This window comes from Oryctolagus cuniculus, chromosome 14 (assembly GCF_964237555.1).
Source record: "Oryctolagus cuniculus chromosome 14, mOryCun1.1, whole genome shotgun sequence".
In the NCBI taxonomy this organism is placed as follows: domain Eukaryota; kingdom Metazoa; phylum Chordata; class Mammalia; order Lagomorpha; family Leporidae; genus Oryctolagus; species Oryctolagus cuniculus.
In genome coordinates, this window is record NC_091445.1 from 97393439 (window position 1) to 97421225 (window position 27787).

A 27787-nucleotide genomic window follows, 5' to 3' on the forward strand; every position below is an offset into this window, starting at 1 on the left:
CAGTCTTGGAAAGCAAAAGGGGACAACTGTGTGGCCTCACAGCCACCAGGACACACTCTCCACGCCCGACGCTCAGAAGAGGCCTGTGAAACTGACACCAGCAAACATGGATCTGTAGTGTAACTTTGCTTTTAATGCGTTTCTGAGGGTGTGGGCGAGAAGGTGCTGAGTGGCAGGCTGGCGACCCACGTGGCTACTTGAGGAGCTTTGCCACGTTCAGGCTGGGCACCATGATCTCCTTGAAGATGGGCACGTAGTTGGGGTTGGCCTGCGTGGGGCCCTGCTCCAGCGTTTCTATGATGGTCTGCTTCATGTCTCGGCTAGCGTCCCCCCGCATGGCCAGGAGAGCGCCAATGTGGTCATCTCTGTAGGGGAGAAGATGTCAGCCCACACGTGCCCCTCACCGTCTCCGGCCCCCACGGGTGGTGTGGACAGCTGTGAGCAGCAGGCGCCCGTCCCCCACTGTGCTCCTCCCCACCTCCATGGCAGACAGCTTTCGAATGCTGCTTCTCCAAGTCTCGGTTTAAAAGCTGCCAGTGTAAAACGGAGATCCCAGAGGACCCAGGATCCTGGCTCTTCCCACCTCGCAGAGCGTAGCAGTAAGAGAAGAAGCTGAGGCCTTGGAGGTACCCACTGAGCTCCACAACACAACATGGCCCCTTGGGAAGGCAACAGGTGCCTGGGACAGGATCACAAAGGCTCGGTCCATGGGCGGGGGCGTGGACCTGCCCACTCCCTTAGCCTGACACTGGGGACTCTGAATATTGTGTCCATGGGAATAGCATGGCATGAGACCCACACGAGGTTCCTACAGTCACTGGCTCAGCCCACTCCCATGGCCCATGCTGCTGTGACACGCCCATAGCTTCTGCCCACTCAGGCTGGCGTGGCTGAGCCACATGCAGGTGTGTGGACCTGGGCCAAGGGTCCTGCCAGCAGGACGCAGCAGGGGCCTGCTCAGCCGGCCCCAAAACTTGGTCTGCTGTGCCTTTGCCAGCCCCCTCCACCAGCAGGCCCAGCCTTCACCTCTGGATCCCGAGAGCCAGGAGGTGGTGCACGTGCTCCGGCAGGCGCCGTGCCGCGCGTACCTGATGTCGGGGTACTTGCTGACCAGGGTCGACACCTCCAAGTAGAGCAGGGACGGGTCAGTCAGCTTGATCACTTCAGCAACGGCCACGATGGTGTCACAATGTCCATCCACGTCCTCACCGAACCCCTGGACAGCAGCGGGGACCCGGAGAGTGGCCTCAGCTCCATCAGCCCAGCTGCAGGTGCAGGTGCTGTTCTGGCCAGCACCGCACCTTCCTCTTGTGTGAAAATCCCTCACGATCCACCCGAGAGCCAGGGCTTTCCTTGCAGGGCCGGGGGCTGGGGTGAGGGGTGCCTGTCACACCTGTGCCTGGCTTCAGTCAGGTCAGAGGTTCGTGACCAGCCTGGCACAGAAACAAGATGGGACGGGGTGGGGGGCAGGAGGGGGGGTCGGGGAAGGCACTCAAAGAGCAGGGCCCCTGAGGTAATTCAGTCACTCTCCAACCACAGGGCTGGGCAGGATCTGAACCCAGACCACCTGGGTCACTCCCGACACTCACAGAAGCCAGCTTCCGGAACAGGAAACGCAGCTGCTCCGCCTCCCTCACCATCTTCTCAGCGCCCTCTTTGCGCTCCTCGGGGCTGCGGAAGGAGATCCGCTTCTGCATGACGGCCCGCAGGTACTCCACCACCACGCGCCGGTGCGCCTCCGCCGTCATCCTCTGCAGGGAAGCACAGTCAGCCGGACGCCCAGCCGGCCAGCTGTCCCGCCTGCTCCTGGGCGCCACCGCGGGCCGGTGTAGTGTGAGTACCACTATGCCAAATAAGCACAGCGGCAGTTTTGTTACCAACCCGTGGACACCTCTAACGGGGTCACTGCAAGCACAGAGGCCCAGGGCTGAGCGGGGAGACCTCCAGGGTACCCAGCGTGTGGACGCCGATGCTCAGAACAAAGAGCCCAGGTTTGACGTCATCGTTATGGGCACGAGAAAGCTGCCATGCACGCCAGCCCAGCACCAGCTTTATGAAACCTGCTTCAGGTCTCCTGACCCCCTCCTCAGCCCCCCGCCCCGCAACTGTCTCTGAGCTATGACCCCTCGGCAGAGCGGCTGGACGGTGTGGGGCTTGACAGGACAGAGGTGTGTGCAGGGGCACGAGCCTGCTGTTCTTTGGGGTTGATGACAGCCACACCTCAAGCACTGGCAGGACCTCTGGGGGAAGAGGAGCCCCAAGCCCGAGTACTGGGGAGGTTTCCAGAGGAGAAGCCAAGGGGGAAGGCCAGGAAGGCGGCGCAGGAACACAAGTGGGCATGACTGAGCCCATCGGGACACACAGGTGTTGGTCAGCCGTCCCTCAACTGTGGATCGACAATGTGACAGCTGACATCACATTGGGATCCCAGCTGCGTCCACTCTGTTGTGGCCTGAGCAAGCGTGAGAAGGCTGCCCTGACATGAACTGAGACCCACGCCAACCGCTGTCCTGAGGGTGCGGCTTCATAGCAAAGCAAGGAGACCCCAGGGCCCTGAAGAAGACCGACAGCACCGGCAGCTGCTGGCAGCCGGAAGAGGCACCCTTCCCTTAGCTCCCAGAATCCCCTGTCCAACATGAGCTCAAACCCCATCTCAACGGACAGCATAGCGCAAGACAGAAGCGGCCCAGACACCAGTCAACGCATCTAGTGTCCAGATACGGAAGGTCCAAAATACAAAAGCAAAAAGATACAAAACTGACCAGGTAAGCCTAAAATTAAACAACCATAGTTTTCAGGAAGAGAAACACGATTGTTGAGACGTGAACTAACGGAAGCAGGGCTCTGATTCAGGCCAGGTCATCCCGGCAGTCGGCTTAATCTTCAGGCTCCTGGGGAAGGAAGATTCCCCAAGACACACCGATAGGACCGTAAAAAATGGGGTGAATTTGACTCCACTAAAATCAAGGGTGTCGTTCCTCAGGGGAAGCTATGCTAGAAGCTGTCTCGGTCCACTCAGCTGCCATGAAAAAGGACGCAGACCAGGGCTCCGTGGCAGAGACCTGTGCCACACTGTGCAGGTGGAATCCAAGACCCAGGGGTGGGCAGGGCTGGCCCCTACCAAGGCCTCTCCTAGGTGTGCAGACGCTGTCCTCTCCCTGTGTCCTGAGGGCCCTGTGCACGTCTGCACCCTAACCTCCTCTTCTCACACGGACACCAGAGCCCAGCACCACCCACACAGTCCTCTGTAAAGTCACGCCCTGAGACACCAGGCCAGGACTCTAGACAGGAATTCTGGGACGGGGGCCAGCCCAGGACAGAGACACACAAGCAGGAGGAGCAAGATGCGACTCAGAGCCAACCAGGACCCCAACCTACAAGAGACTACAAACCCAGATGGCCCAGCACAAATGCGGGACTGTGACGGAGCTCAGGATAGAGGGCTCCAGGTGAACCCAGTAGGGAGAGGGGGTGACTGCGGAACAAGATGCTGATGGGGGAGGGGCCTTCGCTCGATGCTGGGGGTGCGCAGCCTGGCCCAACCCCTCTGGATGCAGGGCAGACTCCCCAAGCCCACCGCCCGGCCTCAGCTGGGAGAGGGCCGAGGACCAGGGATGGGGGACGGCCAGGAAGTCGGCCTCTGGCCACAACCTCCTCGGCTCAGGGAGGTGTGGACACGCACGAGGGCCACTGTGAGTGTATGGACACGGCTCTGGGCTTGCGGCTAAGGAGGACACACAGCAGACAAGTAGCCACGGAGGAAGTCAGAACCCCGGGAAGGGGCACTGGCCACACCGCGTTCTCCATCTGGTGTTTCCCTGGCCTTCTGTTGACTGCACTTCTAGGCTAGCTGACAGCGAAACACCACCCACACCAGCAAACAGACGGCCAAAGCCCCCTCAGGGCAGAGGGGGCACTACACCCACTCAGAAACCTCAGGGACTTCCCACACCGTGGAGGAGCAGGGGCTTCCAGTCCCCAGACGACGTGGGAAGAGGGGTCCGCCCTACGTCAGCACATCAGATCGCCACACGCGCGAGGAGAAAGCCAGCGAGAGACACTCGGAGGAAAATCACAGGCCATGTCCCACACGCACATCTGGGTGAAAGAGAATCCCCAACAAAACACGAGGAGCAGACCCACCAAGCACGGAGCAGTAAGAAACCCCCATGACTCGGGTGAACTCGTCTCAGAAACACAAAGGTCACTGACAGCAGAAAACCCTTTACACGTAGTTCACGGCCTTGGCTGACACCGGAGAGACTCCAACAGACGGAGAAGCCCATTAGTAAAACTCAACGCCAGGTCCTGGCTAAAAACAAACCCAAACCACACACGCGCTCCTGTCAGGAAGAGACGGGTGCTCTCCTGGTCAGAGGAGAGGTGTCCAGGACAGCCTCCCCTTATCACATTAATGTCAGGAAAGAAAGAGACGTCGGGACACAAAGGAAAGGACATGAACAGCTCCCATCTGCCAACATTCCTCACAGTCCTCTGTAAAATACGAGACGTAAGACACACAAGGTCTGCCACGCGAGGAGGGCGAGGCCGCCTCTGGGGGAGGGGTCCCCTGCCGGTGTGACGCGCTCTTGGGAAGCCACGGCCACCACGCACCGATCACCAACCTGCAGACAGCTCGGAGCTCCTGCCTCCTCTGGCTGCGTGCATTCCTAGTTCTTACCTGTGCTGGCCTCAGAACAACCCGCCCTGCCTAAAAGGGAATCCTAGGACCAGGGGCAGCTGGTCCCATGCCTGGCGCTGTCCCCTACAAGGGACCGCCTCAGCCCAACTCCAAGCAGGGAGGAGCTCTGGGCATGACCAAAGCAGAATGTAACACCCACGTACACAACACACAGTGCACCCTCCATGCAACGAGCACACAGCCCACACCACATGCATATGTGGCCATACACATGCATACACATACATGTGCACACATGTGTACACATATTCCCACACTCAATGTATACAACACACACATTTCACACATGCAAAAACATACAATATGCACAAGCCTCACACATCCTACACATACACACCACACACATTAAAGACACATTTCTACACCACGCATGCAGTGTGCATACACGTCACACACCACGGCCTCCCTTTCCTCCTGGGTCTCTTGCTTGGACCCCTCACCCCTGGCACCAGGCCACCAACCAGCGTCCAGGAAGGAGGACCACTCAGGGATCTGGCCCCTCTCTGTCCTCATGGGCCCACTTGGGGCCCAAGGCCTCTGAAGACATTTGCTGGGTGTGGAGTGACCCAGGGTGCACCAGTGCACACTCACCCACAGCACAGGAGTGAGCACCCTCATCACAGGTCCCATGCTCACGGCCAGTCTTGGCTGGCCTGGGAGTGGGGGAGGGGGTGTGACTCCTGGGGTTTCTTGTCCCTGCGCTTGCCCAGGACAAGGGCCACAACAACCACACTTGTCACTCAGCAAGGCGTTCTCCCGGGCTTGCTTTCGCTGGCCGTGACTGTTGGCGGAGGCCTCTGGCTGCCGTGATGAGTCCAATCAAGTTCAGTCAATTTACCACCTCTGGATCTCCCTGTGGGGCTCCTTTCTAAAAGCGAGGAGTTGGAAGAATTTCCCTTAAAATCAGGAGTTGGGCCGTGCTGGGTGTCCCAGCCAGTGTGGAGACAGGGAAGACAGGGCGGTGGTGACCACCAGCAATGAAAACGGCACACAACGCCCTCACACACAGAGGCTACGGCTGTCCATGTGGAGTGAAAGAAGCTAGACAGATGGACAGAGGGCTGGGCATACACGGAAGCTATCAAACCACCTGGATTTCCATCAGCCAGACACAGGCAGCTGGACGTCCGTTCTCCTGCTGCACGCACTCGCCCCGCTCATGACACCGACAGCCCAGCTCAGAGGGCCTGGGTCAGGTCCTGCCCCCACCTTCCCAGCCAGCTTCCCACAATGCACCTGGGAGGAAGCAGGCTTTGCCACTCATAGGGGAGACTCAGAAGGAGCTCCTGGCTCCCAGCTTCAGCCTGGCCCGGCCTCGGCTTTTGGAGACATCTGGGGAGTAAAGAGCAGATGGAAGCTCTCTCTGTTGCTCTGCCTTTCAACTAAATAAAAACTAAACATTTTTTTTAAGTTAAAACTCCTTTTAAGATTTATTTAGTGAAAAGGCAGAGTTGGCAGGGAGTAGACAGCGAGAAAGGTTTTCCATCTGCTGGTTCACTCCCCAAATGGCTGCAACAGCAGGAGCTGGGCTGATCCAAAGCCAGGAGCCAGGAGCTTCTTTCGGGTCTCCTACATGGGTGCAGGGGCCAAGCACTTGGGCAATCTTCCACTGCCTTCCCAGGCTCATTAGCAGGGAGTTAGATGGAAAATGGAACAGCCGGGACTCAAACTGGTGTGCATATGGGATGCCAGCGGTTTTACCCACTACGCCACAGCACTAGCCCCCAAACGTAAAACTTAAGAGTAGCAACGACTGTAAGAAAAGATGCCCGAGACATGGGTAAGGAGAAGACACAGCACCTGGTGTGGGGGTAGGAGGGCAGGCAGCCAGACAGGCTCTGCAGGTGCATGCAGTCCCTCCAGCCCACTGACCATGGGCTCTGGCCACTGCAGAGTGGACAGGCCAGCAACCTGAGTGTGCACTGGAGGGGTCTGAGAAGGGCTTGCAGCCCCCAGTGCTGGGCCCTCTTGCCCAGGGAAGACAAGTGGGCAGGTGAGCTGTGCCTCAGGTGAGCGGTGCCCCCTGGAGGTCAGGTGAGCGGTGCCTCAGGTGAGCGGTGCCCCCTGGAGGACAGGTGAGCGGTGCCCCCTGGAGGTCAGGTGAGCGGTGCCTCAGTGCTCACTGACGCCCCCCACAGCCTTCTTGGAGACACTGGTTCCAGTGAACCCACATTCTTACCTTTTTATATGGCTTTTTGATTTTGGCAAAATCGTTGAAATAGTCTTCCACGGTGACACAGATGATGTCCACGGCGTTTGACCCCAGAAGCCACTTCTTCGTCATGAGCTCATTCAGATGTTGCTGCAAGCACATCACAGGAACAACGCCCATGGGACCGTGCACCCAGGAGGGGGTCACGGCCGTGTGCCTCTGCCAGGCCCACTGATGACCGCGACACACACTCGTCACCTGCAGATGCGCTGCACGTGCACTACCTGCAACCACTGGGACGGGCTCCCCTAAACCACGCGAGACGTGTAGCTCTGTGTACGACATCAGATATGAAGTCCTGTGTGTGCTGAGCTTCATTCCATGGCTCAGACACTTACATGTTCACACTCCAGTTTATCAGCTAGATTCTCTACTGAAGGACACTGAAACGTCCTCATGTTTTCAACTGTACGCAGTGCGGCAGGGAATCTGCACATTTCTGCTGGTGAAATTCCTAAAGCCGAATTCCTCAGTCCACAGTGCACCAACCAGAACTCTGAGAACCAGACTTCCCAACTGCTCCCCCAAGCTCCCCGACGCAGCGCCACACCTCTGTTCTCTGCCCTCAGCCACAGAGCTGCTCCTGCCCCAGCAACAGACGACGTTCAGCCTGCACCGGCCCCTGCTCCTCGGTCAGGACACTGGTGCTCCCCTTCCCAGGAAGTGTCCACGCAAGTCCTGTGTTAACTGCTATCACGCTGTCTTGCTAATAAGCTTTCTGACGTTCTCTCAAAGGCAAACACTTTCTTTCTCTTCAGCCACTTGTGAGGAAGCTCTTACACTGCCACAGCACGCCCACCACGTGACACTGGAACCACGCAGCACCCAAGCTCCCTTCCAGCAGGACCCAAGCGAGGGTGCCCGGCATACACCTAAGTGATACTGAGCCCCTCTACGTGTGCAGGAAACCCACCGGCTCACGTATGTGAGGCCTCTGAGTCAGTGCCAGGTCACGTGACGCCTGTGCTGTGTTTTCCCACAGCTGTGCAATCTGGTGTGGGGACAGCTTCTCCACGCTTGTTCCTACTCTGCATGCACCGAGTTGCTCACGGCTTCAGTGCTTCCTGGGGGTCTCTGCCGAGGGCGCACCCCAGACACAGACACCCTCCAACACTGAGTACGAGTGCAGTGTACAGGTCAGTACGCACAGTGTCCACCTGGACAGTTTACGGTGTGCCTCCTACACCTGCGCCCAAGGGAATCACCCACCTCCAAGTCCAGGAAGACCTCCTCCAGCAGGCTGCCACAGCCCTCCTTTGCAATGGCGTCTAATATCCCGTCCATGTTGGGTTGGCTGGGGGCCACGCCCTCCTCCACTTCGTTCTTTAAATACTTCTTTTTTAAACTCACGATGGATTCTCTGCAAGGAAACATTTCAGGCTCAAGGAGGTGGCTGCGCACTGTGGCCGCTTTGTCCCGTTCCACACGACACTCACTTGAACGTCTGGCAGTTGTTGATGACTGCGATCATGTACTGGACGTAGCAGTGCGGCTGCTGCCGGTTCCTCAGGTGCTCCTCCTTATACAGCTGTGCCTCTTCCCGGTACCTACAGACGCACAGCCCAGGCAAGAGTCTCATCAAGCAAGGACAGCCGACAGCCATTCCCAACACCGCGCTGACTCTGTCTGGTGCAACAACCCCACGTCCCCAGCAACAAACCAGATTCAATTCTGTACCAGGTATGGAAACATGGTTCTATATTCTGATACCCTGATCATGAAGATACCTGATTACAGGGACTTCAGGAAGCATTATCTTATTTTATCTTACACACAATTCACCTAGAAACTCATAGAACAGCATCAATGTAAGGTAAGATGTCCCTTGGGACCGGCGCTGTGGCGCAGCAGGTTAACGCCCTGGCCTGAAGCACTGGCATCCCATATGGGCGCCGGTTGGGTTGGAGACCCGGCTGCTTCTCTTCCGATCCTTGGGCCCCTGCACTTGCATAGGAGACCTGGAGGAGGCTCCTAACTCCTGGCTTCAAATCGGCACAGCTCCAGCCATTGCAGCCAACTGGGGAGTGAACCATCGGATGGAAGATCCCTCTCTCTCTCTCTCGCTCCTGCCTCTCCTGTGTAAGTCTTTCAAATAAAATAAATCTTCAAAAATCATTTTAAAAAAGGTAAGATGTTCCTTTCCAAAACTGCCTCAGAAGAAGTCATATTTAAATAAATTAGACTTAAAATGTCAAGGCCAAGACAGCATGCACTTTGCTTTCAGGCCTGCTGTGGAGACCCCTGGGCCTACACAGTACACGTGCGGGCTGTGTTCACGCTGCACACCGGCAATGGACAAGCACCCACTCCGCTCTGTCCAAGCATGGCTCCGGTGGCTGAACAACCGCGGATGGTCTGGGAACGTTTGTCTTACAGACGATCCCACTGCACACGCATTCTGACCTCTGATGAGGGGGCTAACTTGGCCAGGACCTCTGGAGGAACCGTCTCAGGGAACTTGAGCCCCATCCCCATGGGTGGATGGATGTTGGATGGGGAGTCTGGGTGAGAGGCCTGGTCGTCAGCCCTTGAGCCCTCGGCATGACAGGCGGATTCTAAGTCTCCTGACAGACTGCAATGGGGAGCCCAGGTCAATAAACAGACCAGCAGGGCCCCAAGAAGCCTCAGAGCTGCCTGCTGGTCTCAGGCAGCTGGCAGTGTGAGGGCCAGCACTCCAGGAGACTTATCTGCCCACCTCCCACAAACCACCGACTTGGTGGCGGGAGCCCTCATGGCCACCTGCAGCATAGACCTGCTGGTTCCATGTGACACACAGCCAGGAAATGTCAGAGACAACTGGGAAGTGTGAGCCGACAGCACTGCTTTGAGAGGTCTGGGATGCACCTGGAAGGTCTTCAGCAGAGAAAGGAGAGGGAGAGAGGATGGTGGGAGTGGAGAGGTCAGGCGAGGGTGGCTGCAGATCCCCGCTGACAGACACAGGCTCTTCCACGCCTCCCTACTGCTGTACAGGGCTGAGATCTGCTCTGCCAACAGCTTAGAAGAGAGCAGCACACTGGGCACAGCCCACCTCGAGCTCCGTCCAGGCCCAGTTCTGCCAGGGGCAGCCCTGGAGGGGAGTGACTGCCTCAGCTGGCATAGCTGTCCCCCCGTCCCCAGCGGTTCACTCTCAGAACACATCACTGCTGAGGGTGAGGCCCGGAGGGAGAGTGCACCCCACCCTAACGGCAGCCTTAGGAGAGCCACTGTGGGTGCAGAGGGGCTTTCTCAGAGCCTCTGGGCTTAAACTATCCTTGGATCACAGATGCCTGCTCTTAACTGTAACACATCACTTCTACACTGCACAGGGGCAAAGACGCGTACCTGCTTAGGAAAGAGTTCATCTGCTGCAGACACAGAACCAGCACCTTGGTTTTCAAGTCCTCACTTATCTGAGCAGCAACTTGAAGATTCTGTTCAAACATCTAAAATCAGAAGGTGTGAGCACTGACGTAACCAGTGGAGTGCAGGCTTCCCAGTACCCACAAACCTCAGCCGCTACTGCACATTCAGAGAAAAACCCAACTACCTCAAAAATAGCACACGCTACTTGTCCACGTGCTGACGTGAGGGCTGACGGGGACCGTCCAGGAGGCGATGCTGGGCCACGGGCCAGGGGCTGGGCTGCACAGCCTACGCCCCCAGGGCTCCAGTTGCACATGCCTGTCATGGCAGCTCCAAAGCACAGGGGAGGTGAGGACAGTGCCACCCGAGGCCCCGTGCCCAGCAGCCCGCACTCCTGCCTGCGGTTCAAACCGCTCTGAGCAGGCAGAGCTCCCTGCCCCACGCCCGCCCCTTCAGCAACGCCACTCAAGCAAGAGGCAAGTGCAAGGGAGCAACACGTGAGGTGGCCGGCACCAGAAAGCCGCCAGTGGTGAGAGGACGGGGGGTCTGACCCCAGCATGGGACCAAAGTAAAAGTGCAGGAAGCGACTGACACTAGTGCTCCCCACTCAGTGCACAGCACTTCTGAGGACGCCTCGGCATCGACAGGCCTGGGCACCACAGAAGCAGCTCAGGTCCGCCACGAGTAAGAGGGGTGCACCGGTTCTAAGTCAGGAGTAACAGGGGTGTATCGTGTTCTATGTCACGAGTAACAGGGGGTGCCCTCGTGTTCTAAGTCAGGAGTAACAGGGGGTGCACAGGTTCTAAGTCAGGAGTAACAGGGGTGCACCGTGTTCCAAGTCAGGAGTTACAGGGGGTGCACCGTGTTCTAAGTCAGGAGTTACAGGGGGTACACCCAGGTTCTAAGTCAGGAGCAACAGGGGGTGCACTGGGTTCTAAGTCAGGAGTAACAGGGGGGTGCACTGTGTTCTAAGTCACGAGTAACAGGGGTGCACCGTGTTCTAAGTCACGAGTAACAGGGGTGCACCGGGTTCTAAGTCACGAGTAACAGGGGTGCACCGGTTCTAAGTCAGGAGTAACAGGTGGTGCACCGTGTTCTAAGTCACAAGTAACAGGGGTGCACTGTGTTCTAAGTCACGAGTAACAGGGGTGCACCGTGTTCTAAGTCAGGAGTAACAGGGGGTGCACAGGTTCTAAGTCAGGAGTAACAGGGGTGCACCGTGTTCCAAGTCAGGAGTTACAGGGGGTGCACCGTGTTCTAAGTCAGGAGTTACAGGGGTGCACCGGGTTCTAAGTCAGTAGTTACAGAGGGTGCACCCGGGTTCTAAGTCAGGAGCAACAGGGGGTGCACTGGGTTCTAAGTCAGGAGTAACAGGGGGGTGCACTGTGTTCTAAGTCACGAGTAACAGGGGTGCACCGGGTTCTAAGTCAGGAGTAACAGGGGTGCACTCGTGTTCTAAGTCAGGAGTAACAGGGGTGCACCGTGTTCTAAGTCACGAGTAACAGGGGTGTACCGTGTTCTAAGTCAGGAGTAACAGGGGAGTGCACCGTGTTCTAAGTCACGAGTAAGAGGGGTGCACCGTGTTCTAAGTCAGGAGTAACAGGGGTGCACCGGGTTCTAAGTCACGAGTAACAGGGGTGCACCGGTTCTAAGTCAGGAGTAACAGGGGGTGCACCGTGTTCTAAGTCACGAGTAACAGGGGTGCACTGTGTTCTAAGTCACGAGTAACAGGGGTGCACCGGGTTCTAAGTCAGGAGTTACAGGGGGTGCACCGTGTTCTAAGTCAGGAGTAACAGGGGTGCACCGGGTTCTAACTCAGGAGTAACAGGGGTGCACCGTGTTCTAAGTCAGGAGTAACAGGGGGTACACCCGTGTTCTAAGTCAGGAGTAACAGGGGGTGCACCGTGTTCTAAGTCACGAGTAACAGGGGTGCACCGGGTTCTAAGTCAGGAGTAACAGGGGGTGCACCGTGTTCTAAGTCACGAGTAACAGGGGTGCACCGGGTTCTAAGTCAGGAGTAACAGGGGGTGCACCGTGTTCTAAGTCAGGAGTAACAGGGGTGCATCCGGGTTCTAAGTTAGGAGTAACAGGGGTGCACTGTGTTCTAAGTCACGAGTAACAGGGGTGCACCGTGTTCTAAGTCAGGGGTAACAGGGGTGCACCGTGTTCTAAGTCAGGAGTAACAGGGGTGCACCGTGTTCTAAGTCACGAGTAACAGGGGTGCACCATGTTCTAAGTCACGAGTAACAGGGGGTGCACCGGGTTCTAAGTCAGGAGTTACAGGGGTGCACCATGTTCTAAGTCAGGAGTAACAGGGGTGCACCGGTTCTAAGTCAGGAGTAACTGGCGGTGCACCGGGTTCTAAGTCACGAGTAACAGGGGTGCACTCGTGTTCTAAGTCAGGAGTAACAGGGGTGCACTCGTGTTCTAAGTCAGGAGTAACAGGGGTGCACTCGTGTTCTAAGTCAGGAGTAACAGGGGTGCACCCGTGTTCTAAGTCAGGAGTAACAGGGGTGCACCATATTCTAAGTCAGGAGTAACAGTGTGTGCACCCGTGTTCTAAGTCAGGAGTAACAGGGGGTACACCCAGGTTCTAAGTCAGGAGTAACAGGGGTGCACCATGTTCTAAGTCAGGAGTAACAGGGGTGCACCGTGTTCTAAGTCAGGAGTTACAGGGGTGCACCCAGGTTCTAAGTCAGGAGTAACGGGGGTGCACCGTGTTCTAAGTCAGGAGTAACCCAGAGATGAGAAAACCATGAAGACCTCCTGTAAGACTACGAGGCGAGTGCAGTCCCGGGGGGCACTGGGCGGGGACAGGACTCGTGCACGTGTCTCCATGCTTTCTAAGAAAGATCAGGTGTACTGCATCTGTGTGTGATCCCATGGATCCCACTGACCACCCAAGACCGCACCTGGAAGACGATGGCAGGGAGTGTGGTCTGGTAGTACCCGTCCTGGTCAGCTTCGGGCTCCGTCTCTTTGCTCCAGTCTTTCTTGTCTGTTTCTAGAGCTTTCCGCAGCCAGGCAATGATGTTTGACTAGAAGAGGTTCAATACCACGGAGAAGAGAGAGCAGAGCTCTGAGTCCCGCCCAGAGTTCTGCAGCCGTGAGCAGCTGCACAGACCAGACCGTATGTCACAAAGCCCTGCTCCCCGAGACCCTAGCACAGCCTCCACGGACCAGGAGCCTTGCGTATGGCCATCCCACTGGAGGACAGGGCCAGGCAGCAGACAGCAGGCACCGGTCAGGCTGGGCACATCCAGGCCCAGACCCAGCAGCCACATCAGCTCAATCCCCCCAGAAGACACGGCCTCCACTCCTAGGACCCCAGCACCAGAAGGCCGTCTCGTCTTGTGTGAACAGCACTGAGGAGGTGGGTCTGTGCCTGGTGCTGGACGCGTGTACACTGTCTGTCTGTATGCACGGGGCACCCACAGCTGATCCGGGCCTTCACAAGAGCCCACAGACACTGACACAGCCCTGTGCGCTCCCTGTCTCTGGCCATGTGGTCCCTGCACTGCCCTGGGACTCTGCCAGCAAGAACACATCACCAGGGGCTGGACCAATGGGGTCTGCCCAACCCTGGACTGTGAATCTCTGGAACCGCGAGCCAAAGCAAGCGCCTTTGCTTCAGAAAGAAGCCTGAAGAGGGTATCTCCTTGTAGCCATCGAAAGTTCACTCATACCTTTGGTCACACCCTTTCCGAGGAAGCAGAACACAACCCTGTCTAACTGGAAGACTGCCTGTGGTCAGCCGGCTACAGCCGCACCTGCCCACTGGTCCCCTAACTGCCACCCTCACTGGGACTCAGAACTAGGCATCTGGCAGGCACCACTGTATGTGGCATGGACGTCAGGTCTCGCCAGCCTGCAGGGGTACAGCCCCACTCCAGGGACAGAGAATGGACCGCTCTCCCGGCCACTTCAAGTCCTAGACAGAGCCAAGGTGGCAGAGCACACCTGGGAGGGACATGTCAAGACTTCTCTCTCACCCTACCTTCTTTTGCCCCTAAGGCTGGCCACGCCCAGTGGACACAGCGGTGGGACTGTTGCCAGGCTCTACTCACAGTGAGAGTTGACATGTACGTGTCCAGCAGCTCAGAGACCACATCTGGAGAAAGTAAAGGCTCTAGGGCGTGCACGTCCACTTCCGGGGCCAGCTCTGCGTTTCCCATCATCTCTGCACTGCAGTGAAACCAGGAAGGGGAATGCTGGGTCACAAGGGACACAGAACACTCTTGGCTGAGTCTAGGAGTGCGATTCCTTCTGACACACGAGTCCACCACCCTGGACGCGGTACAGTCACCATTCGGGCACGACAGGGGCCTTGTGGGCAGACCCGAGGGAGGAGGCATCACATATTGGTGCATGTCCAAGTCACTCTAACCCAGCCCTCGGCCTCACAGGGGCCAGGGGTTCAAACGCCAGACAGAGCCCCGTGCAAGCGAGCCGTCTGTTCACTCATGCAAGTGCTGGGTCAGCACGTCCTACTGAGTAAGAAGATAAAAAGTGCTGCAATTTGGACGCAGAGCCACCAGTTTCTGCAGGAGCACAACTGGGCATGATGGACTAAAAGCAAGCCAGCAAGAGTTAAGTGAAGTCGTGCTCAGCCCACTGTGCTGTGGCCTGGGAAAGCAGAAGATGGCCCAAGTCTCTGGGCCCCTGCACCCGCGTAGCAGACCCAGAAGAAGCTCCTGGCTTTGGATCAGTGCAGCTCCAGCCGTTGTGGCCAATTGGGGAGATAACCATCGGATGGAAGACCTTTCTCTCTCTCTCTCTTTTTTTTTTTTTTTTTTTTTTGACAGGCAGAGTGGACAGTGAGAGAGAGAGACAGAGAGAAAGGTCTTCCTTTGCCGTTGGTTCACCCTCCAATGGCCGCCGCGGCCAGCGCGCTGCGGCCGGCGCACCACGCTGATCCGATGGCAGGAGCCAGGAGCCAGGTGCTTTTCCTGGTCTCCCATGGGGTGCAGGGCCCAAGCACCTGGGCCATCCTCCACTGCACTCCCTGGCCACAGCAGAGGGCTGGCCTGGAAGAGGGGCAACTGGGACAGAATCCGGCGCCCCAACCGGGACTAGAACCCGGTGTGCCGGCGCCGCTAGGCGGAGGATTAGCCTAGTGAGCCGCGGCGCCGGCCTCTCTCTCTCTCTCTTTCTGCCTCTCCTCTCTGTGTAACTCTGACTTGCAAATAAATAAATCATAAAAAAAAAGAAGTCTCATCACAAACAGTCATGAGTATGTGGCAGTGCTCTTAGAAGTCTGTGGTCTTCAGGCGGGCGCTGTGACGTAGTGGGAAAGCTGCCGCCCTCAGTGCTGGCATCCCACATGGGCACTGGTTCAAGTCTCCGCTGCTCCACTTCTGATCCAGCTCTCCGCTATGGCCTGGGAAAGCAGTGGAGATGGCCCAGTGCTTGGGCCCCTGCACCCACGGGGAGACCCAGAGGAAGCTCCTGGCTCCTGGCTTTGGACAGACCCAGCTCCGGCTGTTCTGGCCATTTAGGGAGTGAACCAGCGGATGGAAGACTGGTCTCTCTCACTCTCTCTCTGCTTCTCCGTAACCCTGCCATTCAAATAAAAATAGATAAATTTTTAAAACAAACAAACAAAAAACAACAGAAGAGAAGTCCGCGGTGTGGAGGTGCAGAAATCTCGTGTGCAAGCCACACTCCCTACACGTGCACTCAGACCCTGAGTGATGGACATTAACGCCTGGCCACGGTCTGCGAGGGGTCCAAGCACTTGCAGAGAATTCTGCAAGCACTGAGGGGCTGCTCACTTAGCCCAGGTTATCTCTGCCTCGAGAACCCCCAGCGAGGGCTAGGGAGCAGCTCAACTGCCCTGACACAGTCCACCAGGCTGCCACAGGCCTTCCAGGGACACACGGTGCTGACAGCGTAGGCAGTGGGAACGTGAGTGACACAAGCAAACACCCACAACCTAGCGGCCAGAGCTCCGGCAAGGCCCAGAGCCCGGGCTGGAACCCTGCTCCCCACTCGCTGGCTGTGTGAACCTGAACCCTCCCTTCCTCAGAAGCTGGAAGCGGATGGTGGCCATCTCACCAGCTGGTGCCTGGTGCAAGTCCCAGCAGCTCCTGGGGCGGGTGTGCTCGCGTCAAATGGGAAAGAACACTCCTGCCCCGCGGTGCTGCTGGGAGGAGCACCCGGCACATGGTGAGCACAGAGAGCGAGCCCGACGCTGCACCTGCTCGACAGAGGCTGGACGGCAAGAGCAGGGTCCCACAGACAGGCAGCACTGAAACCACAGGCTGGTCCTGACCCCAAGGAAGTCCCCTCAGGCGCACCAGCAAGCTACGCTCTGCCTGCAGCAGAGCAGCCAACAGACTCGCCGGAGACTGCCCCGGCCGTGCGGAGCGGCTTTACCTGGCGTAGGTGTTCAGCACCCAGGTCAGCAGGCTCACGATCTCACTGGCTTCCAGGTCTTCTGCCGCGAGCTCCTGCATGCGTGTGCTCAGGGCCTGGTGGTACATGCCCAGGAGATTCTTGAAGATCTCGTAATGGGGAGGAAAACACTGAACCATCAGGTTTTTGGCCACGATGAGGTCGTCCAGGACGTACTTCCTTATGATCTCCAGGTGGCGGACCAGCCACATCTTGTCCGACTCCCGGGTGTCTGCCTGTGTGCCCTCGATTCTGGTGGTCACGGTTCTGTCCAAGATGGCAAACATTTTCTCTTTCCAATTTTTGGGCCTCCCGGGAGGAACAAAGCCGGTTTGCTTTTTGCGGTCAAGTATACGCCTGTCAATTTTTTCTTCCCTCTCGATGATCCTGACCACAGACACCAGCAAGGTGGGGTCTCGGCGGACGGTGACCAGTGACCTCTGCAGCACCATCCACAGCTGCTTGGCCAGCTCGTCGGAGAGCGCCTGCGTGCTGCCGAAGTAGCCGTGGATGAGGGTCATGTCGCGCGTGTTGCCACTGTCCATGCGGTACTGCTCGTACATCAGCCCGTCCCGCGAGCACTCCAGCTCCATCAGCTTGCGGTGTGCCTGCAGGAGCGCCCCCTGCTCAATCAGGTCCTGGGTCTCCCTCACAATCTCGGGCACTGGGGAACAGACACAAGACCACACCATGAAGAAACGCACCCAAGGGGTGGGCAGGGTCTGGGCAGGCGAGCACCCTCTCCCCAGAGAGACAGCGGTACCGGCAGGCCCCACCTGATGTGCACTACATGGGACCTGCACAATCTCATCCAGGCTTCTGCCTGCCAGAGGAGGCCCGGGTGCTACACTGCCTTCACAGGAGGAGCGACCCACCCTCACCGCCAGCCTCGGGACAGGCAGCCTGCACTCCACTGGCAGGAGACAATGGAGGGGGTAGAGGGCCAAGAAAAATCCCACGCTCTAAACACCCAGGATCTGTTCTGGCAGTGCCCCTCACTCTCCTGCTAAACTGACTTCCAGGGCATTAAAAGGGTCAGGCCCCCTACTACCCTGCTTTGAAGCCAGACAAAGATGTTCCGAATAGAAAGTCACTGGGCATGCCCAGGACAAGGCAAGGCTCAGAAGACCTGGGAGGAGCTCAGCACACAGCCAGCCTGCAGCAGCCCAGAGGCGAAGAGCGAAACCAGCACACCCTGGAAAGGCAGACGGGACTCCAGGGTTTCCACACTGTTAAATTCCATGTCCAATTTGGGCAAAAATCATAAGACATACGAAGAAGGAGGAAAATACACCCAAAGGAAAAAGTAAATTCTCTCCCGGAAGACCTGATGCAGAACTCCTAGTCAAAAGCTTTGCAACGAGTTTAAAGATGCTCGAGAACTAAAAAGAGACACAGAGAAAGTAAAGAAAGCGTTATGGACTGGCGCCGTGGCTCAGCAGGTTGAGCCGCTGCCAGTTCGAGTCACGGCTGCTCCACTTTCAATCCAGGTCCCTGCTAATGCACCTGGGAAAGCAGCAGAGGATGGCCCAAGTGCTTGGGCCCCTGCACTAGCATGGGAGACCCAGATAAAACTAGTGGTTTCTGGCTTCTGCCTGGCCCAGCCCAGGCTGATGCACCATTTGGGGAGTGAACCAGTGGATGGAAGACCTCTTGCTCTCTAACTCTGCCTTTTAAATAAATAAAATAAATCGTAAAAAAAAGTGATATAAAACTAAAAGGAATGTCAAAAAAGAGAAAACCCAAAAAGAAACTGATACTGAAAAAAAGTGCACTAAGGAATTCAAAGAGAGACTTGAGCAGGCAGAAGAAGAATCCACAGACAGACTGAAGCAAAGTGAACAGAGCACAAGGAAGCCCGGGCAGCTGCACGCAGACCGACATACGCACAGCAGGAATCCCGGGAAGCAGGGGAACTAACTCTGGGATGGGCCAAGCCAGTCAGGAGCTAGGAACTGCGGAGTTTCAGATGATGAGCCGGAACACAGGCATTCACCCCACGAATGCCACTGGCCAGCTCCAGCCTAGGGTTCAACTAGTAACGTAACAATCAAGGATGTGCCCTACAAATCACTGCAGGACAAGCAGGCACGAGGAAGGGAGGTAAGTGCCGTGGGACATACTTATCGTGGGAGAGAAGTCCCAGCTGCTGCTGGCTCACCTTCTGTGTCCTTGAAGCATGGTAAGGAGTTTTCCCAAGAGCAGTCTCTATTAACACCCCAAACCTTACGCTTACCGCAGCCACACTCGTTCAGGCAGGCGTGCCTTCACAAGGACCACAGCCCTGTCCAGCGGCCAGGAGGCGGTGGCCTCACTGCGAACACTTGGGCAGTATCCACTACGAGCTCTAGCTGGGTCTCCTACACGGGCGGCAGGGGCCCAGCCAACTGCGCAGTCATCCGCTGCTTTCTGATGATGGGTGCGGATGTCTCGACCCAGCTTAACCCACTGACCCACGATGCCGGCCCCATGACACCTGACGCAGCAACGGTTTCTTGGGGGAGACACCAAAGGCACAGGCAGCAAAAGAAAAAATAAACCGGATTTTATGAAAAATTTAAAACTTTGTGCATCAAGGGGTAACCCACAGAGTGGGAGAAGTAGCACTATCTGATAAAGGATTAATATGCAGAATATTCAGAAAACACCTTACACTCAACGACAACAAAATAACCTGATTCAAAAACTGGCAACAGGGCTGGGCGTCTGGCCTCAGTGTGAAGACGCCCGCAGCTCACACAGCAGTGCCTGGGTGTGAGCTCCACCTCTGGCTCCTGGCTCCAGCATCCTACTACTGCAGACACTGGGGAGCACCAGGCCACGGTCAGACAGCTGGGTCCCCAGCACCCACGCGGGAGCCCTGGACTTGTGACCATTCGCTAGCTTCAGCCCGGCCCATCAGGGAGGGAACCGGCAGAGAAAAGGTCTTTCTCCCTGTCTGTCTCTCTGCCTTTCAAATAAACAAAATAAAAATTAAAACCAGAAGTACATAAAATGCAGCAATCCCACTCCTGAGTATGTTTCTGAAAGAACTGAGACATCTGCAAAGCCACGTTCACAGCACTACTGACAACAGCAATCCAGACACAGAAGCAACCCCAGTGTTCATCAATAGACGGCAGCCGCCAAGGCCGCGTATTTATAAAACAACCCCAGTCAGCCTGGAAGGGGGAAGCAATTCTCACCAAACTAAGTGAATCACACCAGACACAAAGACAAACGCCGTGTGGTCCCACGTACACCTGAGGTGCACACAGCAGTCACATCCCGTGAGACACCAGGCAGAAAGGCAGGTGTTGGGGCTGGGGGAGTTCCTGTGTCACGGGTACAGCTTTTCACGTGTGCAAGGACAACAGTAGCGTGTGCTTACAACTACCACGCACACACCTACAGCCACCGAGGTGTGAGCTCTGTCACACGCGGCCTAACAGGACCAAGGGGCCTGTGTCCACAGCTACGCCCGAGGACTTCCAGGCACGAGGGAACCACAGGCCACAGGTTCCCAGTGGAAATCCACGCTAACAGGAACATGTGCACGCGACAGGGCCCTCTGTTCATCAAGTGAAGAGAATCATTTCAACAGCTGGGGATGAACGAATCCCAGCGACTAACTCTGGTCACGAGGCACTAGTCTCACAGGAAGATGCAGTCAGGCAACAGGAGGTTACAGGAGCAGCAAGATGGACGAGGACAGCGCCGGCTGAGTACCACCAGGGCAGTTCAGGTGTGGGGCCTCTGCTCCAACTTCAGGCAGTCAACAGCCACCGAGAGGAGCGGCTTCCCAAGCACCTGCTGTGAACGTGACAGTTGGGACGACGTAAGAAGTGATAGGTTCTGTGCCACCAAAGGATGGGCACACACAGGGGGACAGTGACGGGCTCAGCCAGGCTGTAGCTCCAGGCACAAGTAGACGCCAGGGGAGGCTGGGCTACACAGACCAAGGTATGCCATGGGTGTGGGCACCATACCAACCACACATGACTTCAGGACCTGGGCACTTTGGCCTCAGTGTTCAGACAGTAGCTATGATGCTGTGGAGCACAGCCAAGCAGCCATGGCCAGCACGGAGCCAAGTGGGGAGGAAGCTGGAATCCCAGGGCACTGGGCAGACCTTGACTCCTGACCTGGCACTGTGGGGACGGAGCAGAAAGAAGACTTTGGTGCAAGATGTTTGAGGGAGACAGGTAAGGAGTCCGACCACGCCAAGGCTGCTGCTTGGGGGGTCTGAAGCACGTCGGGGACGCTGGCAGGTGATGGAGGAGAAATACATGTTCTGGGGGCCTAAGACCAGGTCACATCCCCGCGAGTGGGGAGGTGTGTGAGCACAAACGCCAGGAGCCACCACCCAGGTGCACCTGACACTGCTCCAGGCCAGGCTGCTGAGCCCGAGGCTCCTGCTCACCAGGTACTGAGAGAGACCACTCTGAAAGCGTCGCCCCGCCCTGCCATGCACAGCTCCACCAGGCCCCTGCTCCGCAGGCCTGTGCGCCGCTGCTCCCCCAGCTCCCTCACACAGCCCACAGCCCACAAGGACACTGTTCCAACACTGCTCGCTCAGCTCTGGGCCTCCCTGCAGAGCCAGGGCCGTCAGTGTCAGAAGAAACTGAGCAGGTGGGACACAGGCTCACTGCCCACTCCGACAGGTCTCCAAAACGCCTCGAGTAACGGCCGGGGTGTGAACATGGGCAGTGGGCAGCCCACGACCGCCAGGCCCCGCCGCCGGCCAGGGCACCTGAGAAGATGTTCTTGAGGTTCTCCACGGCGGCGGCCAGCTGGCTATGCTGCACCACAGCGTCCTTCACGTCCTTGAGGCTCTCGATGGTGTTGATGCTCTGCCTCCAGTCCTTGCTGACGTCGGCCAGCGCCTGCTGGATGTCCTTGACATCGCTCAGTGCGTTGTGGAGCTGGCTCAGGCCTGTGCGCACCCCGTCCAGCTGTGACTGGATCGCAGCCTAAGGGAGACAGTGTGCAGGTGAGCAGAGCCAGAGACAGCCACCAGCTGCATCCCAACGAGCAAACCTTCCCCAGGATGGCCAAGTTCAGAAGATGCATCTCAGCAGCAAGAGATAGTTCCCATCCAGAAAAAGGAATCAAGTGGACAGAGATTTACTCAGATCGCTTCTTTTCTCACTGCTGCCTTGGGACGGAACAACGATGCCTCTGAAAGCTCTGACAAGAAATCTTCCCAAGAGCCCTGTCCTGCCTCGCCACCTGATGACAACGGACACCTCCTGGGCCTGCCTCGGGCCCTCGCCACCTCTTAAATGACCTCCTTAGAGGGACATCACCCAGGTATCTCCCACCTTTCCAACAGAGCTTCCTGAGGTACAGGAAACTAGCAGACTTCTTCCTCAGCTGGGGCTCCCACCACTCACCTGGGCCCAGACTCGATGCAAGGGTGGTGGACCCCACACTGAACTGGCACATCGGGGTGTGGGCTCTCGTGCTGGGCCAGCCAGAGCAGCACAGCCACGGGGAGGGCCGTGCAGGAGCCATGGCCGGGGATGGGGAAGGGAGGGACCAGCCAGGAACAACATTCACCGGGAGTCTATGTCACACCTAGAAACAGGCATCCATAGTCACAACAACCCCTCAAGGTCTCTAAGTCACTATGACGACTGTTAGTCCCACACTTTTTTTTTGGACAGGCAGAGTTAGACAGTGAGAGAGAGAAAAAGGTCTTCCTTTTCCGTTGGTTCACCCCCCAAATGACCGCTACTGCTGGCACGCTGCACCAATCCAAAGCCAGGAGCCAGGTGCTTCTCCTGGTCTCCCATGGGGTGCAGGGCCCAAGCACTTGGGCCATCCTCCATTGCCTTCCTGGGCCACAGCAGAGAGCTGGACTGGAAGGGAAGCAACCGGGACAGAATCTGGCACCCCAACCGGGACTAGGACCTGGGGTGCTGGCACCGCAGGCGGAGGATTAGCCAAGTGAGCCGCGGCGCCGGCCAAGTCCCACACATTTTGACAGCAGATAAAAGCTCAGGTTAGAAACACAGCAGGTCCAAACTGTTTTTCCGGTTAACAGGAAGCCGCTGTTTCAGAGCAGTGCAGGGGGCTCTGGGTGCCTGGCTGGGACACGAACGAGCCCACCCTGGCTTGCTGACAGCCCTCCTGTCTCCAAGTGGAGCGCAAGCTCACTGCCCTGCCCATGTGAGCTGGCTCTCCTCAAGGCCCTCTCTCAGGTCCTGCACGGCTCGAGTGGGTGGCAGCCAGGCAGGCCGTGGTTCTAACCTGCTATGACTACCCTGAATGTGCCTATTTCAATAAAACCTTGCCTGCTCAGATCAGTCAGGCTGAAAGCCAATCTAAACCATAAAATACCTTTTCTGTCTCACTCCCACACACACTTCGTGAACCTGTCCAGGGGCCAGTGTCATGGAGCAGTGGGTTACGAGATGCCGGCTCGCCACACAAGCAGCTGCTCGAGTCCCAGCCGCTCCACTTCCAATGCAGCTTCCTGCCAACATGCCCGGGAAGGCAGCGGAGGATGCCCAAGACCTTGGGCCCCTGCACCCACGTGGGAGACCCAGACGAAGCTCCTGGCTCCAGCCTGCCTCCATCCTAGCTGTTGCTGCCATTTGGGGGGGAACCAGGATATGAAAGAGCTCGCTCTCTCCCCCTCCCTGTAACTCTGCCTTTCAAATAAATAAATCAATCTTAAAAAAAAAAAAAAAAAAAAGGTGTGTAGCTCTTCCTCCTGACTGCTGGCACACTCAGCCCAGCAGGACCAGGACCTGGTTTCTCCTGCGAATCTGCTGACTGGGAGGAGTCCAGCTCTGCCTCGTCCTCGTCCTCAGAAAGTCCAGCTGAGCAAACTCACTGTGACACTGTCAGGCAGGAACCCAAGTTCAAAATAAATGACTGTCCCGCCCAGAGTGCAGCAGGTGCGGCCTCCTACCTTCAGCCTGGCCTCCACGGAGGCCTTCTTCCGAGCCTCTCTTCGGCGGTACTGCTGCACTTTGTCCAGCTGGTCTGGGCGCTGAAGCATGCCAGCTACCCGCTGCACGGCTGTTGCCACAGCCTCGCGGTCGGTCTCCTTCATGGTCCACGAGAGGGCACAGTCCCCACGCCTGTCATTCCAGGGGCACTGACTGTACAAGAGAGACAGGGTTAGGAAGGTGGAGACACGGGCACCGAGCACGTCCCCAGCCAGCTGGCCATGTGGGCACTGAGCACGCCCCCAGCCAGCTGACCACGTGGGCACAGAGCATGTCCCCCAGCCAGCTGACCACGTGGGCACAGAGCACGTCCCTACCCAGCTGACCATGTGGGCACTGAGCACTCCCCCTATAGCCAGCTGACCACAAGGGCACTGAACACCCCCAGTCGACTGACCATCTGGGGCCATATGAGAGGTGTCTGAGACCGCAAGTAAACTAGAAAGAAAGCGTAACCAGGCTCATGAACCCCCTGACTCAAATTCAGGGATTTTTTTTTTTAAGATTTATTTATTTATTTCAAAGTCTGAGCTACACAGAGAGAGAAGAGGCAGAGAGAGAGAGAGAGAGAGAGAGAGAGAGAGGTCTTCCATCTGATGGTTCACTCCCCAGATGGCTGCAACGGCTGGATCTGAAGCCAGGAGCCAGGAGCTTCTTCCGGGTCTCCCACATGGATGTACGGGCCCAAGGACTTGAGCCATCCTCCACTGCTTTCCCAGGCCACAGCAGAGAGCTAGATCGGAAGAGGAGCAGCCGGGACTAGAACCGGCACCAATATGGGATGCTGGTGCTTTAGGCCAGGGTGTTAACCCACTGCACCACAGCGCCGGCCCCTCAGGGATGGTTTTACATTACATGTAGAAACCCCTGTTGGGGCCGGCACTGTGGCGTAGCGCATAAAGCTGCTGCCTGCAATGCCGGCATCCCACATGGGCGCCGGCTCCAGTCCCGGCTGCTCCACTTCTGATCCAGCTTCCGCTATGGCCTGGGAAAGCAGTAGAAGATGGTCCAAGTCCTTGGGCCCCTGCACCCATGTGGGAGACCCGGAAGAAGCTCCTGGCTCCTGGCTTCAAATTAGCACAGCTCCGACTGTAGTGGCCGGTTGAGGAGTGAACCAGCGGTGGAAGACCCCTCTCTCTCTCTGCCTCTCCTCTCAATGTGTAACTCTTTCAAATAAATAAATAAATCTTAATAAAAAAGAAAAAGGAAGAAAGAAACCCCTGTGCACGAGAAAGCAAGCGCGCGCACCAGTCCCTGTGCGTGAACCTGCACACGTCAGCCCGAGGCCCTGCGGCGCCCCTGACAGGAGCCTTCTCGCCAGCCCAGGGCCGCGCACAACTGCCCCAGAGGGCGAGCACGCACCCAGGGCCGCCCTGCAAATCACCACGCACAACTCCATCCCCTGCATTTCACAGCCCTGACAGAGGGTGGGGAGGGCAGGGGACGCGGCACAGGCGCTGACCCAGCTCCCCCGCCAGCGGCCCCAGCTCCAGCACTACCCCCACCACGGCCACCTCTGCCGGGCTTTCTCATTCCCATTCCCGGCTCTCAGGAGAACGTGCGGGTCTCTTCTCTTTCAGAGGCGGCACTGCAACCACTACCCTCTTCTCCTCCCCTGGTTACGAAATCAAACCACATACAACAACGCACGGGAGATATGGACACGCCAGAGGCAGCCGCGTCCCCCCGCCCCCCCAGGCGCCCTCTCCTGCCGGCTCGGTGGCCCCCGCTGCTCCCTGCATTGCTTCAGTACCCAGAGTGCGGCTTTGCACACGACCACGTTCCCGCTGACACGGGACCCTCATCTTGATGACCACAGCCAAGACGCTCGCAGCGTGCCCTGAGCCCGGCCGCACTGGCCCTCAGCACCCTTCCTGGGTGCAGGGCAGCGGAGGGCTCGCCTCTGAACAGACCGGGAAAGCAGGAGGCTCACCAGGGACCGCACAGGGTGCGCCAGTCTCCCCAGGCCAGACGGGAACTCCTAGGGCCCCAGAGACCCTGAGGAACCTCCACAGCCCTCCCACACCGGCATCGGGGAGGCACCGATGGGCTGAGGAGTCAGATGGGCAGACACCACGGGGTGACACCTGTGCTCGGGAGCGACCCGCGGGGGTGACTCCCGGGCCAGGGGGCGACGCCCTGGGGGTGACACCGTGCCCGGGGACGACCCGCGGGGGTGACACTCAGGCCGGGGGATGACCCGCAGGGGTGACACTCAGGCAGGGGGACGATCCGTGGGGGTGACGGCCAGGCCAGGGGACGACCCGCGGGGGTGACACTCAGGCCGGGGTATGACCCGCGGGGGGGACACCCGGGCCGGGGGACGACCCGCAGGGGTGACAGGCAGGGGGACGATCCGTGGGGGTAACACTCAGGCAGGGGGACGATCCGTGGGGGTGACGGCCAGGCCAGGGGACGACCCGCGGGGGGGACACCCGGGCCGGGGGACGACCCGCAGGGGTGACAGGCAGGGGGACGATCCGTGGGGGTAACACTCAGGCAGGGGGACGATCCGTGGGGGTGACGGCCAGGCCAGGGGACGACCCGCGGGGGTGACACTCAGGCCGGGGGATGACCCGCGGGGGGGACACCCGGGCCTGGGGACGATCCGTGGGGGTGACACCCGCACTGGTGGACGACCCGCGGGGCTAACACCCGGCCCGGGGACACCCGCGGGGGTGACGGCCGGGCCGGGGGACGACCCGCGCGGGGTGACACCCGGCTGAAGAGACTCCCGAGCCGAGAGGACACAGCGAGGCGGACACCGCACCGCGGCCCAGACGGCCTCGGGGAGCCCCGCCCTCGGGCCCCGCCCCGGCCGCCGCTCATCCCGCGGACGCCCAAGGACAACGGCGGCAGGGTCGGCGGCCACCACCCAGCGGACCGCAAGCCTTCGGACCCCACAACGCCTCACCGCCCGCGCCGCCGCTGCCGCTGCAGCCGCCGCCCGCTCCCGGGCCCGACAGGAAGTGGACGCTGAAGGGCACTTCCGCTTCCGGCGACGCAGGTGGCGGGCGGGGCCTGGCCAGTGGGCGGGCCTTCGGGACGGCAAGACCGTCCGGTGCTCCGGGGGTCGCTGTCCACGGAGCCCGGTGACGGCTGGGGGCTTCCTGCCTGTCCCGGCTCCGCCGCCCCTTCCCTGACGTGCGCCGGACGCCGCCCGCCCGGACCCCTCAGGATTCACAGCCGCAGGCGCCGACCCCCGGCCCGCCCCATCGCGGTGTGTGTGCGCGAGTGCGGGTGTGCGGGTGTGCGGGCGTGCGCGTGTGTGCGCGCCTGTGCGTGAACGCGTGTGCATGTGTGTATTTGTGTGGGCGCGTATGCCCGTGTATGTATGTGTGTGTGCGTGAACGTGTGTGAACGCGTGTGCATGTGTGTATTTGTGTGGGTGTGCACATGTGTGCACATGCGTGTGGACATGTGTGTTCGCGCGTGTGCTTTCGTGTCACAGAAGTTCTGCTGTGGGCACCTCGGTGTCAAGGCCATAACGGCCTAGAATACCGGACATGGGAGGGGGCTCACAGGAGCCCTCCACCCTCTGTGCTGGGCCCTGGGGGGGTCACGGCAGCAGCGTGCATGGGCGTTCTTGGGAGCGTTTCCCTTCATGCTGCCGCTGCCACTTCTTCCTGGCAAAGCAAGTGTGGGCACTGAATGAAACACAACTGAGGTGTTTACAGCCTTCCGTTCCCTGAGCTCTGACCCAGTGAGGCGGGCACAGTCAGGGACAGTGCAGTGAGTCCCAGCTGGCTTCACTCCATGTGTCAGATGCCCTCAGGATGGACAGGTGGCACCCAGGGGTGGTGCCCTCAGGATGGACAGATGGTGCCCGGGGTCAGATGCCCACAGGATGGTGCCCGGGGTCAGATGCCCTCAGGATGGACAGGTGGCACCCAGGGGTGGTGCCCTCAGGATGGACAGGTGAAACCCAGGGGTGTTGCCCTCAGGATGGACAGGTGAAACCCAGGGTCAGATACCCGCAGGATGGTGCCCGGGGTCAGATGCCCTTAGGATGGTGCCCGGGGTCAGATGCCCTCAGGATGGACAGGTGGTGCCCGGGGTCAGATGCCCTCAGGGTGGACAGGTGGTTCTCGGGGTCAGATGCCCTCAGGATGGACAGGATGGTGCCCGGGGTCAGATGCCCTCAGGATGGTGCCCGGGGTCAGATGCCCTCAGGATGGACAGGATGGTGCCCGG

The 27787-nt window shown here is 58.5% G+C and overlaps 1 protein-coding gene across 1 annotated transcript; it reads right to left on the reverse strand.

Annotated features, from left to right (window-relative positions):
- Nucleotides 1–116: 116 nt before the first annotated feature.
- On the reverse strand, nucleotides 117–26641 carry EXOC3 (exocyst complex component 3). The gene is made up of 13 exons (XM_070056959.1): nucleotides 26508–26641; nucleotides 23554–23746; nucleotides 21385–21604; nucleotides 16635–17316; nucleotides 14324–14441; nucleotides 13169–13294; nucleotides 10236–10336; nucleotides 8351–8461; nucleotides 8124–8274; nucleotides 6882–7004; nucleotides 1590–1751; nucleotides 1089–1216; nucleotides 117–365 (listed from the first exon to the last, which is right to left on the reverse strand). The coding sequence occupies exons 2-13, from the start codon at nucleotides 23695–23697 to the stop codon at nucleotides 194–196; spliced, it is 2238 nt and encodes a 745-aa protein (XP_069913060.1). The 5' UTR covers nucleotides 23698–23746; nucleotides 26508–26641; the 3' UTR covers nucleotides 117–193.
- Between the last annotated feature and the right edge of the window lie 1146 nt (nucleotides 26642–27787).

Excerpts from the sequence above, each read along its gene's own strand:
- EXOC3 (XM_070056959.1), bottom strand. The coding sequence starts at position 23,697 with ATGAAGGAGACCGACCGCGAGGCTGTGGCAACAGCCGTGCAGCGGGTA. Across the intron at positions 14,442-16,634 it reads GTGCTGAACACCTACGCCAG|TGCAGAGATGATGGGAAACG; the intron begins GTAAAGCCGCTC and ends GTTTCACTGCAG. Across the intron at positions 13,295-14,323 it reads CGTACATGTCAACTCTCACT|TCAAACATCATTGCCTGGCT; the intron begins GTGAGTAGAGCC and ends AACCTCTTCTAG.